At 40.9% G+C, this 15,351-nt stretch overlaps 1 protein-coding gene across 1 annotated transcript in view; it reads left to right on the forward strand.

The window, feature by feature from the left end:
- Positions 1-8,574: 8,574 nt before the first annotated feature.
- ddx43 (DEAD (Asp-Glu-Ala-Asp) box polypeptide 43) overlaps positions 8,575-15,351 on the forward strand; it is a 23,617-nt gene continuing 16,840 nt past the window's right edge. Inside the window, exons 1-5 of the mRNA XM_061966207.1 lie at positions 8,575-8,946; positions 12,657-12,712; positions 14,737-14,854; positions 14,919-15,083; positions 15,321-15,351. The exon at positions 15,321-15,351 is cut by the window's right edge and continues 51 nt beyond it. Of these exons, the coding sequence (XP_061822191.1) occupies positions 8,637-8,946; positions 12,657-12,712; positions 14,737-14,854; positions 14,919-15,083; positions 15,321-15,351 (680 nt within the window). The 5' untranslated portion in view covers positions 8,575-8,636. The remainder of the gene's footprint in view (positions 8,947-12,656; positions 12,713-14,736; positions 14,855-14,918; positions 15,084-15,320) is intronic.

Here is a 15,351-nt window from a genome sequence, read left to right on the forward strand (position 1 = left end):
ATACTAGCAGATCCAAACATGACTATGAATAAAGAAATATCTCTTAAACATATATGTATTCTCCACACCTTTCACAAGCATACACAGTTCACCAGGTCAATGAAATGTTGGGCATGGATTCTCTCCTCAGTGCAAAACAGAAAAATAATAAGAAAATGTAAAAATAAATACAACATGCTACATAAATAGGCTGAAGCATAACCGCTAATGGTTAACAAGGAAGTGACGCAGCACGCATGTTGAGCGTCTCCTCAGCACGACACATCCTCAAAGAAACCACAACAAATAAAAAGGTTTTTGATTTTAATGCCAACATAACACATCAACACTGCTAAAGGTTGACTTCATTTGTTAGAATTTCATTTGTCAGAGTTTGAAGAATTGTAAGATTTTTTGCTCGCAGGTGTCCTCCATCGAGTCCAAGCTGGATTCTTTGCTGGATGTTTACCGCCAAGTCCTCCAGAAAGGTCCCTCTGGTCTCGCTCTGTCCTCGCTGCCACTTTTCGAACTGGACCGGCACCACGGCGCCGACTACCAGGCCTCCATCATGGACAGGGACCCGCCCTCCCCGCACGGCAGCGGGAGCGACCACGGCGCAAACCCCCGGGGACTGCGGCTCATCTTGGCGCCCGCCGACGACGACGGCCCCCCGGACTCGGCCCCTCCGTCCTACCCCCCGTCCACCGCCTCGCTCTCCCCGTCGCCCCTGTTGCCCCCCGATAGCCCCTACCCCACCCGGGTCACCCCAAACAGCACCAGGAGAGGGCACTTCCCCGACCTACCCCCTCCCTCGGGGGGGTTTACCCTCCAGTTGCCCCCCGTGATGCACCCCTCCCACCTGCGCTGCCCGGCTGACCCCGACCCAGATGATGTAACAGATATAGTGCTGGCACACCGGGGGGGCCCTGGCCCCTCTGTCGTCGTGGGACCCCAGCAAGGCTTGGAGAGCGCCCAGCTCCGGGAGAAACCCGGCGCCAAATCCGAGGCGGCCTGGAGGAGACACATGAGCCTGGAGGTGGACCGTCTCTTGCTGCTTTCGCCCAGCCCCGACGGGACGCCCCCGGACTGGGGGTGCGCCCTCGGGAAGTCCCTCTCCATGCACAATCTCACCCAGCCTTCCAGCAACCGGGCCACGCCGTACGATGACCTCAGCGACTGGGACGCAAGAGAACTCTTCATCAGTGAGCGCAAACTGCAGGGGCCCGGCCCCCATCAGCATATGGGTTTCCTGGCCCAGGACCCCCACAGGGGCCCCGCACACCTGTCGCACACTGTGGACGAGGCTGCTGCTCTCGCAGAGGAAACGTCAGACCTCCTCAGTCGGTCGCCACATGTGCAACTGGGCTGACCACGCACACACACACACACACACACACACACACACACACACACACACACACACACACACGCACACACACACACACACACACACACACACACACACACACACACACACACACACACACACACGCACACACACAGTCACTGTATGCCATTCATGAGGAGGCCACTTGACAGGAAATGAGCTTGTTTTCCTTGAATGTACAAACTTTTTCTCATACAGTGGAACCTCGATTTACGAACTTCATTGGTACCGGAGCAGGGTTCGTAAATCTAAAAGTTTGCACAGTGAATCAAAGTTCCCCATGCGAAACAATATCAATGTGAATAATTGGTTCCTACTTCTACAAAAGTCCCTATTATAGTGAAGGTTTGTCTACTTTGAACACAGTATAAAGTCCTATACAGTACTGGATAGAAAACCTCCGTATGCGCTGCATACACATAGGAGTCCCTTTGGTGCCCTCACAAAAGATCAGAAATCCTAAAAATCCTTAACTTTGAAAACCATATTGCCGCAATAATAAACATTTAAAAAAATAAAAGCAGACGAGAAAGTAGCAGACAGAGAGGGAGAGAAGGAAAAGGTTGGGAAAAAAGAGCTATTTTCCTCCCTTGTGAAATAAGTCTGCTTTGGCATATTTTTCCAAAAAAGTCCGCTCTCGTCACAATTACAACTTTCTGTAGAACGAAGCCTGCTTTGTGGATTCTTCAATACTTGTGAGTGCCATTAGTGTACTCCTTGCAAATACCATATTTTCCGGACTATAGAGCGCATCAGGATATAAGCTGCACCCACTAAATTTTAGAAGAAAATTGTTTTCCCCAGTATATTAGCCGCACCGAACTATATACGTTGCGAATTGAGTTGTTTACACACAAAGATTTTGTAAATGTTTATTTACATACCTTAACTGTTTGCAAACGGTGCCTGTAATGCGGCAGTAAAACGGCTGATCAAACAAAACAGAAGTCATCGCCATGGACCCACGAGCTGCGGAAGCTAGCTCTCCAATCAGCTTAACAGACTCAATAACTCCACGGTGACAGTTCAGTGAATTTACTGAGGAATTAGTGAAACAATACAAAAAGAATACCATTGTAAGTTAATGATACTAAAAAAGACACTCGTAGACGTGTTAGCTCATTAGCTAATGCTAATGATGCTAGCTTGATTACATTACGACAGCACGTACAAATATGCATGCTCCTACTGGTTTAGTAAGTATGAATCGTTTTAGTCACATTGTAAAACCTACAAACGAATGAAGAAAACTTTTCATACCGGTTAAAGGCATGAAAACAGGAAGTACATTTTAAACCCGCAACACCTGCAGTATGCGATCTCTTCCAAAAGAGGGCGCCGTAGCACAAACAATAACACACCATTTCGGTCCTCTGCTTGGGTTTAATGGAAACTATTGAACACAAAACATTATGGCCGTTAGTGAAAAAAATCCATCAATTAGCCGCGCCGTTTTATAAGCCGGAGGGTTGGAAATGTAGGAAAAAAGTAGCGGTCTATAGTCCGGAATTTACAGTAGAGTTTGTTTTGGTTTTTTAACTCCACGGCCATTTCTTTCTTCTTTCCACATTGGCCTGTTGAGTTTTGGGGACTTATACTGAGTTAGCAAAAATAGACAAAACTGGTCACTGAGAGGTGACTGTGGAAGACTCTGCCTCCCCACACATGCTCCGCCCTGCTTTTTGTCTGCAGGCGTGACACAAAATGAAAGACCGGATGAAGGGTTCGTACATCAGTGTCTTTCAACCACTGTGCCGCGGCACACCAGTGTCCCGTGAGAGATTGTCATTTCACCTATTTGGGGTAAAAATATTTTTTTGCAAACAAGTAATTATAGTCTGCAAATAATAGAATAGAATAGAAAGTACTTTATTGATCCCTGGGGGAAATTCAGCACCACAGTTTGCTCACAATAGACAATAAAAATGTAGGTATTTTTACATGTGAATAATATAAATACAGTCTATTATACAGCATTATTCACATGTGAACAATGCTGTATAATAGACTGAATTTATATTATTCACATGTAAAAATACCTAAATGTTTAATGTGCCGTTGTTGAGTGTCTGTGCTGTCTAGAGCTTGGCAGCGTAACTGTGTTGTACTCTTCCATATCAGTAGGTGGCAGTCGGTTGCTAATTGCTTTGTAGATGTCGGGAACACGTCATGTGAGACGATGAGGGTTTGTCGTCGTATCTAATGCTTAAACCACAAATAAACAAAAGGTGAGTGCCCCTAAAAAAAAGGCATTGAAGCTTAGGGAAGGCTATGCAGAACAAAACTAAAACCTAACTGGCTACAAAGTAAACAAAAACAGAATGCTGGACGACAGCAAATACTTACTGTGGAGCAAAGACGGCGTCCACAAAGTACATCCGAACATGACATGAGAATCAACAATGTCCCCACAAAGAAGGATTAGCAACAACTTAAATTGTCTTGATTGCTAAAACAAAGCAGATGCGGGGAATATCGTTTAAGGAAGACATGAAACTGCTACAGGAAAACACCAACAACACAGAAAAAGCCACCCAAATTTGGAGCGCAAGACAAGAACTAAAAAAACTACACAGAGGAAAACAGCTAAAAACTCAAAATAAGTCAGGGCGTGATGTGACAGGTAGTGACAGTACACCTACTTTGAGACAAGAGCTATAGTGATGCATGCTTGGTTATGGTTTAAAGTCATATCCAACAATTACGACTTTTTACTGCATTTTTTAATGATTTCTGCTAGTGGTGTGCCTTCAGTTTTTTTCAATGAAAAAAATGTGCCTTGGCTCAAAAAAGGTTGAAAAACGCTGTCGTGCGTGGTTTGCACATTTGGCTCAATCAGAAAGTTCGTAAAAACCGAAAAGTTCGCAGATAGGAGGGTTCATAAATCGAGGTTCCACTGTATTTCATCAACTTTGATTTTGCGAGCATTACGTATTAAACATGAAAGTCATTAATACACAAAATAGATGAAAATGTGCATCTAAACTAGAGTTGAATAAATATTTAATACTAAAAATGACGCTTAATTAACCTCATGTCATCCTTTAGCTTGTACTTTAGTCTTTTGACCAAATTATGACGCGGCGAACAACGGAACAAATGCATGAATAATGATAGTCAGGTGTGTTATTATTAAAGCCTGTTGTGATGGGAAGTAAGGGAAACATAAAAAAAATGTCATGGACGCATGTCACGATCATCTCAGTGTGTTTGTTTACCGCACAAGTGACGGCTGCTTGCTCGGAGACTAAATGGCGGAGGAGTTTGAGGGACGCCGCATGTCTGTTAGTTACTGCATGCCCTACGACGATATATTCCCACTTTCATCAACACACAATTGAATTCCACAGCAAAGCTTTTCCCGACAACCCCTTTCATTGGGTGCTGTTGCCATCATAATGCTGTACTATATATGAATAATACGTGTGTTGCGGGGGGCTGAAGGCAATGCGTCAGCTGGAATTTCATATCTCACTGTGACATAACCGAGTCAAATGTCTAGCTTCTTATGCATGAACACTTGAAATATTGCGGCGCTTGTGCAAACGTAGCGAGGAAGAAACGACGCCCCTTTTGGTTGCACAATGTCCTGAAGTTTTATTGCAAAGCTGCTTCTTTGGGTTTTTCAGTATTTTTCTAGAGCAGCGGTTCTCAAACTATTTCCTCCAAGCACCACCGTAATGACCGACATTGAAATTCAGTGGCCTAGTAGGCCTAAGTATTTGTTAAAAACAAGGCATATATTTTATTTAACATGTACAAACCCCATTTCCATATGAGTTGGGAAATTGTGTTAGATGTAAATATAAACGTAATACAATGATTTGCATATCCTTTTCAACCCATATTCAATTGAATGCACTACAAAGACAACATATTTGATGTTCAAACTCATAAACTTTTTTTTTTTTTTTTTTAAATAATAATTAACTTAGAATTTCATGGCTACAACACGTGCCAAAGTAGTTGGGAAAGGGCATGTTCACCACTGTGTTACATGGCCTTTCCTTTTAACAACACTCAGTAAACGTTTGGGAACTGAGGAGACACATTTTTTAAGCTTCTCAGGTGGAATTCTTTCCCATTCAACAGTCCGGGGTCTCCGTTGTGGTATTTTAGGTTTCATAATGCGCCACACATTTTCAATGTCTGGACTACAGGCAGGCCAGTCTAGTACCCGCACTCTTTTACTATGAAGCCACGTTGACGTAACACGTGGCTTGGCATTGTCTTGCTGAAATAAGCAGGGGCGTCCATGATAACGTTGCTTGGATGGCAACATATGTTGCTCCAAAACCTGTATGTACCTTTCAGCATTAATGGCGCCTTCACAGATGTGTAAGTTACCCATGTCTTGGGCACTAATACACCCTCATACCATCACAGATGCTGGCTTTTCAACTTTGCGCTTATAACAATCCGGATGGTTCTTTTCCTCTTTGGTCCGGAGGACACGACGTCCACAGTTTCCAAAAACAATTTGAAATGTGGACTCGTCAGACCACAGAACACTTTTCCACTTTGTATCAGTCCATCTTAGATGAGCTCAGGCCCAGCGAAGCCGACGGCGTTTCTGGGTGTTGTTGATAAACGGTTTTCGCCTTGCATAGGAGAGTTTTAACTTGCACTTACAGATGTAGCGACCAACTGTAGTCACTGACAGTGGGTTTCTGAAGTGAACCTGAGCCCATGTGGTGATATCCTTTACACACTGATGTTGCTTGTTGATGCAGTACAGCCTGAGGGATCGAAGGTCACGGGCTTAGCTGCTTACGTGCAGTGATTTCTCCAGATTCTCTGAACCCTTTGATGATATTACAGACCGTAGATGGTGAAATCCCTAAATTCCTTGCAATAGCTGATTGAGAAAGGTTTTTCTTAAACTGTTCAACAATTTGCTCACGCATTTGTTGACAAAGTGGTGACCCTCGCTCCATCCTTGTTTGTGAATGACTGAGCATTTCATGGAATCTACTTTTATACCCAATCATGGCACCCACCTGTTCCCAATTTGCCTGTTCACCTGTGGGATGTTCCAAATAAGTGTTTGATGAGCATTCCTCAACTTTATCAGTATTTATTGCCACCTTTCCCAACTTCTTTGTCACGTGTTGCTGGCATCAAATTCTAAAGTTAATGACTATTTGCAAAAAAAAAAAAATGTTTATCAGTTTGAACATCAAATATGTTGTCTTTGTAGCATATATATTGTAGCATATGGGTTGAAAAGGATTTGCAAATCATTGTATTCCGTTTATATTTACATCTAACACAATTTACCAACTCATATGGAAACAGGGTTTGTAACTTACACACAGTTTGAACAGTAACACTATGTTGGAATAATTCATTAGGTGATTCTTTGGCGCACCACTAGTGCCACAGTTTGAGAATCACTGTTCTAGAGTGCCTATAAAGTGTTTTGCCATCACGAGAGTCTTAAATGTGTTTTAAAGCAGGGGTCTTCAACGTTGTGCCTACTTATATTGCCCTTTATTAAAATGGTGTTTTAATTAAACTGGTCCGAAAGGTACCTTGTTATTGTGCAATACTAAGATATTCAAATAATATAGTAGAGACTTAGACAAACTTTATTGATCCACAAGGGAAATTGTTCCACACAGTAGCTCAGTTACAAAGGATGGAAAGGATAATGCAGGTCTAAAGTAGACTAAACATGTACCATAGTAGCAATATAAAATATAACATATATGTAATATTTACATATTATATATACAGTATATATTATATACTATATCATATATTATATATTGCTACCGCTAATCGCTTTCTGGAGCACTAATCGCGAGCTATCTTAAATGCTAACATGAATATAACAGTTATAGTTATTCATGTTTTTATTTTAAACTGCACGTTTCCACTACAGAGGGGCCTGGGACCCACTCCAATATTAAGACTGACTGAGCAATCTCACTCTTGATTTTAATCGTTTTCAATTATTATATCCAACCTACTTACAGTTTAACATGATGGATTTTGTCAAATGATATGAAAGATTGTTTTGATCACAAATATTGCTGATTACAAAAATAAATACATATATTCAGAAAAACTGATGAAAAATAACATTTGCATGCGATTACACAGTACTAAAATAAATCAATTATATCTAAATCAATAATAAATAATCAATATATATGTTTTTGAAATAACTGTCACCACTTTAGTCATAATTTTTGCGCTTTAAGAAACTTCCCTATGACTTTTGCTCCAGACTTCTTCTGTTTGTTAGATAATTTCATTACTGCCACAAGTGGTGTAAAAGTGTATTACAACTGAGTACCACTGCTGAGAAACACATTCTTTGGCGGCCCAACAATGGTAAAGAAACACTGCACTACAGTGTGTTTGCTCATTATTATTGTGTACTTAAAGAACGTAAACATTGTAAATTGCGGGAAGGGTTGAATATTAAAATTTAAAAAAGTTTAATCCGCAAGAAATTTCCAGACCTCCACGCTGCAGTAGCTCTGCGAACTAAGGCTGCAGGGGTCACGTACCCCCTGTTGAAGACCTCTGTTTTAAAGTGTCGCCACAATTATGTTGTGTGGTTTTTGAGCGATGCCTAACAATAATGAATTCCCCACAGGGTATATTCTTTCAAGCAGGTCAGTGTTGGATTTGTGTGGTGCGATTTAAGTGCACAATAAGAGCCTGAGAGACAGCGGGATGAACATTGTTGTTGATTTATGACTTTGGCTTCATATTGCAAGAGGTCAACTAAAAACTGATGCGTGAGGCCTATGAAATAACAAGGAAAGTGCATAAATGATTGTTTAGATTCTCTTCATGGTGCCTTCATGCATTTTTTGTTTTATTTCCTGTATCGCAATACTAATGTGGGCATAATGTGTCAATCCAGTTAACACACTTATTAGTAGCTCTCACCACTGATTGTTGCCTTTATTCAAATAATCTCTCTACTGCTTGAACAGTAATTTATTACACAACAGGCCCTAAAACAAAGCTTGAAAATTGTAACACTCTTTTTACGTTGAAATTAATTTATTACAAGTGCAGATTATATGTATGTATATTGTCTGGATGAGGGAAGCAAAAATGATTTTTTTTGTTATTCTTTAATAAAATTAAAATGGATGTTGATTCAGTAGTTATTTTTTACGAGATGCGTTTTTTTTGTAAATGAGAAGTATGAGATTTCCAAGTGGTCCTGAAAGCATCATTTTGATTGACGGCTAGCGGGCTACAGGTGCGTTAGCTCGCAAGCTGGTTCGGACCCAAGTAGAAAATGTCGGATTGGGAGGAGGACGAGCTGGCAGTGAATTCGGCACCGACTAAATGGAATTCTTCACCAGACGCCCCGGAGAAGAAAAATGTTTCGTTCGGTGTACGAAACGGAACCAAATATGGAGCTTGGAGGCCGAGTGGAGAGGGCGACGACAATGGCGGCTTGAGACAAAGTCGGCAAAATGAAGGCCGCTCTTTTTACCGGAGCGCGGATGGCGGAAACCCGGGACGACGCACGTGTTATGGCGCCAACAAGTCCGAGTCTGCCGTCACCATCACTGTGGAAAATGGCTTAGTGGGAAGAATCATTGGTATGTGCATTTCACTTCAGAAAAATTCGCATAAAAGCATAATGGACCAGTTCGAAGTTGGCTTCTGCGCATGTCTAATTTGTCGAGGTCAAAGGTCGGGAGGTATCAACAAAGGCAACGACTCCATACTTAAACTTCGTCAGTTCGTGGTTTGTTTTTACACTTTAGCGTGAATAGTAAGATATATATTTCTGATTTTTTGTTTATTCCGTGTCGTGTATATTTTTGAATATGCCGAAGACAATTTGCGCAGTTGTGGGATGTTCTAATAGTCAGTGGCGGGCCGTGCGTTTCCCAACTAGGCCTTCAGCATACTTGCCAAACCTCCCGGATTTTCCGGGAGACTCCCGAAATTCAGCGCCTCTACCGAAAACCTCCCGGGACAAATTTTCTCCCGAAATTCAGGCGGAGCTGGAAGCCACGCCCCCTCCAGCTCCATGCGGACCTGAGTGACGTGTCAACAGCCTGTATTCACGTCCGCTTTCCCACAACACACGTTATAACTGTAGAATGATCGAGGGCGAGTTCTTGGTTTCTTATGTGGGTTTATTGTTAGCCAGTTTCATTAACGTCCTCCCAGCGCGGTAACAACACACAACAACAGCAGTCATGTTTTATTCTACCGTAAAACAGTTTGTCTGCCGTAAACAGCAATGTTGTTGTAATATATTGAGTTGGAGGCAATAACCAGGCGTGGTGATGAAGTATGTCTCTTTATTGTAGACTTCAGAACAGACTCACACACTTGACGTCAGGTGCGCAACACCACGTAAATCGTTGGCCAACCAAAAACTAACCCCAGTACGCTATAGCCAACATTCACCAGGAGATAGCAACAGACAAACATAGATCACTCTATAACATTCCTCCCCTTTTAGAAATGGAGAAGTTCCTCAAAATAAATAAACAACCCAACCAAAAAATGCAGCAGCTCAATTAAAAAACTGTACTTAAGCCACATTTTTTATTTTTTTTTTTAGTACTGAACTCTTAACCCTCATTTGTAAACAATAACATGCTTTTTATACAAACAGTATTTATACACCTTTAACACAGATTTTTATACTGTCTTCAGAGATTCAGTTTTTTTGGCGGTACTCGAAACCTTTCTGGGTACCGGCGAAAGGGTGTTCAGCATAGTTAGAAAAATAGTGACAGAAAATAGAACAAGGATGGACAATTCAACCCTTAACTCAACAATGAGTAGATGAGTGTTATGTGTGTGTATATGTGTAAATAAATGAACACTGAAATTCAAGTATTTCTTTTATTTATATATATATATATATATATATATATATATATATATATATATAATAAAATTATATATAGCTAGAATTCACTGAAAGTCAAGTATTTCTTATATATATATATATATATATATACATGAATGAAATACTTGACTTGGTGAATTCTAGCTGTAAATATACTCCTCCCCTCTTAGCCACGCCCCCAACCACGCCCCCACCCCACTCCAAGGTACATGCCTATATCAAAATACATGTTTGTAACTCCAAGGTACATGCCTATAATCAAAGTACATGTTTGTAACACCAAGGTACATGCATATGTCAAAGTACATGGTAAGCGGCCAGAGCTTCATGCCATCCTAGTTAAAGTAAAAAAGTTAAAGTACCAATGATTGTCACACACACACTAGGTGTGGTGAAATTTGTCCTCTGCATTTGACCCATCCCCTTGATCACCCCTGGGAGATGAGGGGAGCAGTGAGCATTTTTGGTGATTTAACCCCCAATTCCAACCCTTGATGCTGAGTGCCAAGCAGGGAGGTAATGGGTCCCATTTTTATAGTCTTTGGTATGACTCGGCCGGGGTTTGAACTCACAACCTACCGATCTCAGGGCGGACACTGTAACCACTATGCCACTGAGTAGGTGCACTAGGCCACTGAGTAAGGTCCTTTTCTCCTACCCAACCGTCAGAAATAAAGAGAGGGTCTGGCAAAAAGTTAAGTGTCTTTTACCAACAAAGTTTTTTGGTAGTCCTCAGCCTTTTCGTTGTTCACCTCTTGTCCGGTTTTCTTGGCTTTTACTCCCATTTCCCACGCAGCAAAGGCCCTGGCAGCAAGATCTTTTTTTATTTGCAGACGCCTTTAGTCCACAACAACGCAAATGGTCTTTCAATGAGTCAACACTCAATCGCATAAAATACTCAAAGTCGACATTTACTACACTCGATAATAAGGAAGCCATTTTCAGGTTTGTTTATCCCTCTCGGTTTTTAAAGGGGAACATTATCACAATTTCAGAATTGTTAAAACCATTAAAAATCAGTTCCCAGTGGCTTATTATATTTTTCGAAGTTTTTTTCAAACTTTTACCCATCACGCAATATCCCTAAAAAAAGCTTCAAAGTGCCTGATTTTAACCACCCGTCCATTTTCCTGTGACGTCCCATAGTGAAGCCAACACAAACAAACATGGCGGAAAGAACAGCAAGCTATAGCGACATTAGCTCGGATTCAGACTCGGATTTCAGCGGCTTAAGTGATTCAACAGATTACGAATGTATTGAAACGGATGGTTGTAGTGTGGAGGCAGGTAGCGAAAACGAAATTGAAGAAGAAACTGAAGCTATTGAGCCAAATCGGTTTGAACCGTATGCAAGCGAAACCGACGAAAACGACACGACAGCCAGCGACACGAGAGAAAGCGAGGACGAATTCGGCGATCGCCTTCTAACCAACGATTGGTATGTGTGTTTGGCATTAAAGGAAACTAACAACTATGAACTAGGTTTACAGCATACGAAATACATTTGGCAACAACATGCACTTTGAGAGTGCAGACAGCCCAATTTTCATCAATTAATATATTCTGTAGACATACCCTCATCCGCGCTCTTTTCCTGAAAGCTGATCTGTCCAGTTTTGGAGTTGATGTCAGCAGGCCAGGGAAGCTAGGGTCAATAGGGGGTTTAGCTCGCTCGTCTGCGGGAACAAACTGCCGCCATTGCTTGCCGTGCTACCGAGGTCCTTTGTCCCTGAATTGCTCACACACTCCGGCAGATTCAATGGGGGTCTGGCGGCAGATTTCTTTGACCTTATCGTTGGAAATGCATCTGCTTTGAGTGTCGCAGGATATCCACACATTCTTGCCATCTCTGTCGTAGCATAGCTTTCGTCGGTAAAGTGTGCGGAACAAACGTCCAATTTCTTGCCACTTTCGCATCTTTGGGCCACTGGTGCAACTTGAATCCGTCCCTGTTCGTGTTGTTACACCCTCCGACAACACACCGACGAGGCATGATGTCTCCAAGGTACGGAAAACAGTCGAAAAAACGGAAAATAACAGAGCTGATTTGACTCGTTGTTTGAGAAAATGGCGTTGTGACGTCATCGCTCCGAGAGCGAATAATAGAAAGGCGTTTAATTCGCCAAAATTCGCCCATTTAGAGTTCGGAAATCGGTTAAAAAAATATATGGTCTTTTTTCTGCAACATCAAGGTATATATTGACGCTTACATAGGTCTGGTGATAATGTTCCCCTTTAACCTGTCAAAAAAAAGAGTCTCGCGAGAATAAGCCTGCTGAATCCTCGAACAGGTCCATTTGTCTGTGAAATGACGACTAAGCTAGCTTGTAGCTAGGCTAATCTTGGCCATTATATAGTTATTGACATTTTGTTTTACTTCTTATTACAAACTAATCATGCCTATGATTATTATTGTTTGTTTAAATTGCCTTCTAGGACGCGGAGGAGCCAAAATTCGTGAACTAGAGGAGAATTCTGGCGCAAGATTAAAGGCAAGTTTGATAAGTTGTAGCGCCAACACAGTGTTCGGAATAACGGCGTTACTTGTATGAGTAACGAGTAATCTAATTACTCTTATGTACAATGCACAGGGCTGTCCGCAGAGCTTTTTCACTAATAGCATTGGGGCCATTAAATGAAAAAATTAGTAGAAAAAAGTTAGTAGCAATATGAAATGTCAAAAATATCACAACTTCATAATTAACACTGAACGTACACATGTACACTCATACATAATCAGGCTTCGAATTTTAACTTTTTAAAGTCAAGGCAAGTGTTGCCTTAAAGGAGGGCTCATATTTTAGGGCAAACATCTTTTTTTGAGGCAGGAGATTTTTATATATATATATTTATATATTAGGGGTGTGGGGAAAAATCGATTCGAATTCGAATCGCGATTCTCACGTTGTGCGATTCAGAATCGATTCTCATTTTTAAAAAATCAATTTTTTTTAAAGTTTTTTTTTTAATTTATAATTTTTATTTTTATTTATTTTATTTTATTTTTAAAACAATCAATCCAATAAAACAATACACAGCAATACCATAACAATGCAATCCAATACCAAAACCAAACCCAACCCAGCAACACTCAGAACTGCAATAAACAGAGCAATTGAGAGAAACACGACACAGAACAAACCAAAAGTAGTGAAACAAAAATAAATATTATCTACAACAGTATCGGGATTCAAACGATTCATACAGCCGAAAACAACACAAGCATAGGGCATTTTTGTCTTTAAAAAAGGCTAAATGGTGCCCAGTACCCATTGAGAACAGAGCTAACTTTACCACCACGCATATTTATTGGGCAGGACGTGAGCTGGACGTGACGTTAGTAAAATCCAAGCAATTGGTATGGGCTGATCTCTCTCATGAATGATCGGAATCAGTAGTATAAATCCTTGATAGGAACATCCATAATTACTATGGTATCAAAAACTGCATTGTTGCCCAAATTTATATCGTATATCATCTATGTCCCTCAACCCTATCAGAAAGTGGAATTCTCTAGCAGGAATTATTGAACCCGATTAAACATATTGTCCAAAATGCATTTTTTACCCCACTGCAATGTTGGGGAAATGTCTGTACACACCAGTGTAGTTTTAAAACAATATGTCGACATAAAACTATTCATTGGATGGCTAACACCAAATGTCTCGTTAGATAGCATTGAAATGCAGTGCAAAGTAAGCTTCAAATTAAAAGCATTGCAGACAGTATTGACTTTTATTGTACCACAGTAACTAACAAAAGGCAGCCATTGCTTTATTTTAAGTTGTTAGGCACAGTAAGAAAAATGTGTCTTTGTAGTCAAGACGTACTGTACATTTACAAAAACAGCTCTGTTAGATGATGTATGAAAACACAAGAATCTAAAAGTCTACGCTGCTTAGAAAGGAAGGATGGGAGAACGAGAGAAATGGAGCAAAAAAACAGACTGAACGGGAATGTTTTGGTTAAACATTGGGAGAGGGAGTAATACAGCATCAATCACAAAATAAAATCCATTTGGAGGGTAACCTTTGACCAAAAGAGAAATGCAATGTAAATTCATAATCTTTGGCATCACAACAGCTCTTGTCTCATGGTCTAGGAAGTGTGGGGGTCGGTGGAAGAAGAACCAAGCAAAGCTATCTTTGCAAGGCCCTAAGAAGATTACAATTTGATTAAAATTTTAGTTCGACAAGAGATTACTAAAATATACACTTTTTACCACAACAGTCGACAACCACTTATGTCACTGTGAAAGGGTTCCGCTGTATTAATCACTATAATCTAAACAAAAACAATAATTGCTTTGCCGACTATACCACAAGGTTGAAATGTAGTATTTTCATTTTTAGATATATTTGAACTGTTTAGCTCACTGCTTGGTTTTAGCAAACCTTTTTTTTTTGTCAACATTGTCATATTAATGTATTTGTTTGTTGTTTAGTGGTTCTGCAAGACAAGCTAAACAATGATTGCATTAAAAGCAATATCAACAGTGCTGATTTTGATGCGGTAGATCAACAAGGGCGATTCTGAGGGCGAGGTGGTCATCCTGGGACCTCGTGATGCCCAGCAGAAAGCCAAAGAGATGATTGAAGAGCTGGTGGCATACAGCAACTCTCGGTCCTACAGCAGTGAGTTTTATAAACCACAGTCCTACATAGTTTTTTTGGAAACATAATCCTATATGTGTCCCAGCTTCTTCAAGAGGAGGAAGCTATGGAAGAGGAGGTGGCGGAAGTGGTGGTTCCGTCTGGTCCAGATCAGAAATAGAGGCTTCGGCGGTTCTTCCTCCCCGTGTGTCCATAGACTGGAACGACATTCGAGAGAACAAGCAGAAGTACGAAGAGCTCAAATGGAAAGGTGGATTATCTTTAAAAAAAAAAAAAATCTATTATGGAAGGTGGACATTAAGAAATGTTATTGTGGAGGAGCGATCGCAATACATTTTACTACATACATGTGTGCACTTTTTTTCTTTGAATTTATTATTTACCCACCATGTAGCGACCCTTAAACACTAAAAGCCCAGTGAGGTACACTGTGGTTGTCTCTGATCATGCATTGCTACTTTTTTCTCTCTTTTTGATGTTCATACAGAATTGCCACCCATGAAGAAGAATTTTTATAC

This window comes from Nerophis lumbriciformis, linkage group LG02, assembly GCF_033978685.3.
Source record: "Nerophis lumbriciformis linkage group LG02, RoL_Nlum_v2.1, whole genome shotgun sequence".
NCBI lineage: Eukaryota > Metazoa > Chordata > Actinopteri > Syngnathiformes > Syngnathidae > Nerophis > Nerophis lumbriciformis.